Source organism: Drosophila suzukii, unplaced genomic scaffold (genome assembly GCF_043229965.1).
Source record: "Drosophila suzukii unplaced genomic scaffold, CBGP_Dsuzu_IsoJpt1.0 scf_5, whole genome shotgun sequence".
NCBI lineage: Eukaryota > Metazoa > Arthropoda > Insecta > Diptera > Drosophilidae > Drosophila > Drosophila suzukii.
The window spans coordinates 649,347-651,771 of record NW_027255937.1 but is presented as its reverse complement, the minus strand read 5'-3'; the positions used below and the strand labels follow the sequence as shown (position 1 = coordinate 651,771).

General features: G+C 45.9%; 2 protein-coding genes across 2 annotated transcripts; one reads left to right on the top strand and one right to left on the bottom strand.

Moving 5' to 3' along the window:
• Positions 1-1,006: 1,006 nt before the first annotated feature.
• LOC139354938 (histone H3-like) lies at positions 1,007-1,422 on the bottom strand. The gene has a single exon (XM_070999203.1). It carries the CDS (start codon positions 1,420-1,422, stop codon positions 1,012-1,014), a length of 411 nt encoding a protein of 136 aa, XP_070855304.1. The 3' UTR covers positions 1,007-1,011.
• Positions 1,423-1,708: 286 nt separating this feature from the next.
• On the top strand, positions 1,709-2,051 carry LOC139354994 (histone H4-like). The gene has a single exon (XM_070999263.1). The coding sequence runs from the start codon at positions 1,716-1,718 to the stop codon at positions 2,025-2,027; it is 312 nt and encodes a 103-aa protein (XP_070855364.1). The 5' UTR covers positions 1,709-1,715; the 3' UTR covers positions 2,028-2,051.
• Positions 2,052-2,425: the final 374 nt, after the last annotated feature.

Here is a 2,425-nt window from a genome sequence, read left to right as displayed (position 1 = left end):
TCATTAAGAATTATGGCAAGGTTTCTGCCGACCGACGCCACCGAGACGGCTAGTATTCCGGTAAGCTAAATCAGTTAAACGATCTCTGGCAGCAGTTTTGCGACCTAGATGAAGAAGTCCAGCAAGCGGCATTACCCACTGGAAGTGAGTACTCTTCACGACTAGTAGCTCTGCTGGCGTCGCTGGCTGCTCTGCCGACGTAGCAGTGGACTTCGGGATGATTGGGCGCTTATACTTAATTGTGGAACTGCAGGGTAGCAATCACGTCAAAGCCAGACAATAACTTTATTGATGCATGTGTCAATAGTTTCAGTGAGTGTAAATAGTTTCAGGCCGAACTGCGCGTCATACCACTGCAAGCAAAAGGGCGATATTTCTATCGCCAGTCGTCCAGGAGTCACTTCGTAGTAACTTCTGCGCGACAGAAAGACGATAGTACACATTTTACAAAAACAAAATATACATGTGTCGCGTAGAAGTAACTTCTAAGTCACTTCTGGACAATAGAAAGACGATAGTACACATTTTACAAAAACAAAAAGGGTCGCGATCGCGAAGAAAATATACAAAAATATACATATAACGCGTAGAAGTCACTTCTAAGTCACTTCTGGACGATAGAAAGGCGAGAGTACACATTTTACAAAAACAAAAAGGGTCGGGATTGCGAAGAAGTAACTTCGGAGACACTTTTGCGCGATAAAACGGCGATAGAACACATTTTACAAAAACAAAATTAATGGAAAAAAACAAGCCATAAAAAAAGGTCGCGGTAATTTTCCGTTACCCCTTTTTTTCTGAAAATTTTTTGGTCTTCCTTTTGACCCACGCTATTATTTTTCGAATCACTAAAAGTTACAAACAATTAATAATTTCACTTACGAAGGAACGGGACGAAAAGTAAATTTCTTTATTTTAAGGTTGAAGCCTGCAGATAAAAATTAGTATCTCATTGATTGAAATTTGTGGTCCTTAAAAGGACCGATTTGTACAAAGTATGTTAGCAGCCACTTAAGCACGCTCGCCGCGAATGCGACGGGCCAACTGGATGTCTTTGGGCATGATGGTGACACGCTTGGCATGAATGGCGCACAAGTTGGTATCTTCAAAGAGGCCAACCAGATAGGCCTCGCTAGCTTCCTGCAGAGCCATCACCGCCGAGCTCTGGAATCGCAGGCCAGTCTTGAAGTCCTGAGCGATTTCACGCACCAGACGCTGGAAAGGCAGCTTGCGGATCAGGAGCTCGGTAATCTTCTTGTATCGACGGATCTCACGCAGGGCAACCGTTCCAGGGCAATACCGATGGGGCTTCTTCACGCCTCCGGTGGCTGGGGCGCTCTTGTGAGCGGCCTTAGTAGCCAGTTGTTTGCGTGGCGCCTTGCCACCAGTCGATTTCCGAGCGGTTTGCTTGGTACGGGCCATTTTCGAGTTCACTGCTGTTCACGTTCACTTCACGTTTCAAAACACAATAAACGTTAGCTGCATTTGCAACCTACTTATATAGCAAAACGAGGAGGATTGAAAAGAGAGGGAAGAAGAGGGCATCTCATTTGTCGAACAGAGAGCGGAGAGCGAAGAGCGGGACGCACATATCGTTCGGACTCGCTCGTGTTTCGGGGTATTTAGGTATAAATAAGAGTTCGTTGAAAATAAGGTATTAGTTCTTCAGTGACTTTCGTTTCGTGCAGTGTGTTAACAGTAGAAAATAGTGAGTTATGACTGGTCGCGGTAAAGGAGGAAAAGGCTTGGGAAAAGGAGGCGCCAAGCGTCATCGCAAAGGGCTGCGGGATAACATTCAGGGTATCACTAAGCCAGCAATCCGCCGTTTGGCTCGTCGCGGCGGTGTAAAGCCCATCTCGGGACTCATTTACGAGGAAACACGTGGCGTCCTGAAGGTGTTCTTGGAGAACGTTATCCGCGATGCCGTCACCTACACCGAACACGCCAAGAGGAAGACTGTCACAGCCATGGATGTTGTGTACGCCTTGAAGAGGCAAGGCCGCACCCTATACGGCTTCGGCGGTTAAAAAACTAGTACAGCTTGTACTTCATTCAGCAACCGGTCCTTTTCAGGACCGGAAGGCCCATTAGGCGGTTGCTTTTTAAACACTCTATTATTTTGACTTTCATAGCTCGATTGGCATTGCCAATATTTGGTAAAAAGTTTGCAGTTTACGAAATACTTACGTTTGCGCTCGAAGAAAATAGGGAAATGCTGAATAAAGTAGCCGCAATTTGGCGGCTATTCAACAAAAAAAGGGAAAACGCTGTAGTCGATGGCCTCGACTATTACTAAAAAATGTGGACGCCAGACGTATTATAGCATTATGGGCGTTAGAGTGGGCGTGGTACCCTGCCGAAACAAACTTGCGCTACGCAGGAAGCCCAATAATCCTCATGCTTAATCCCAACATACTAGCTCTTA

Excerpts from the sequence above, each read along its gene's own strand:
- LOC139354994 (XM_070999263.1), top strand. The coding sequence starts at position 1,716 with ATGACTGGTCGCGGTAAAGGAGGAAAAGGCTTGGGAAAAGGAGGCGCC.
- LOC139354938 (XM_070999203.1), bottom strand. The coding sequence starts at position 1,422 with ATGGCCCGTACCAAGCAAACCGCTCGGAAATCGACTGGTGGCAAGGCG.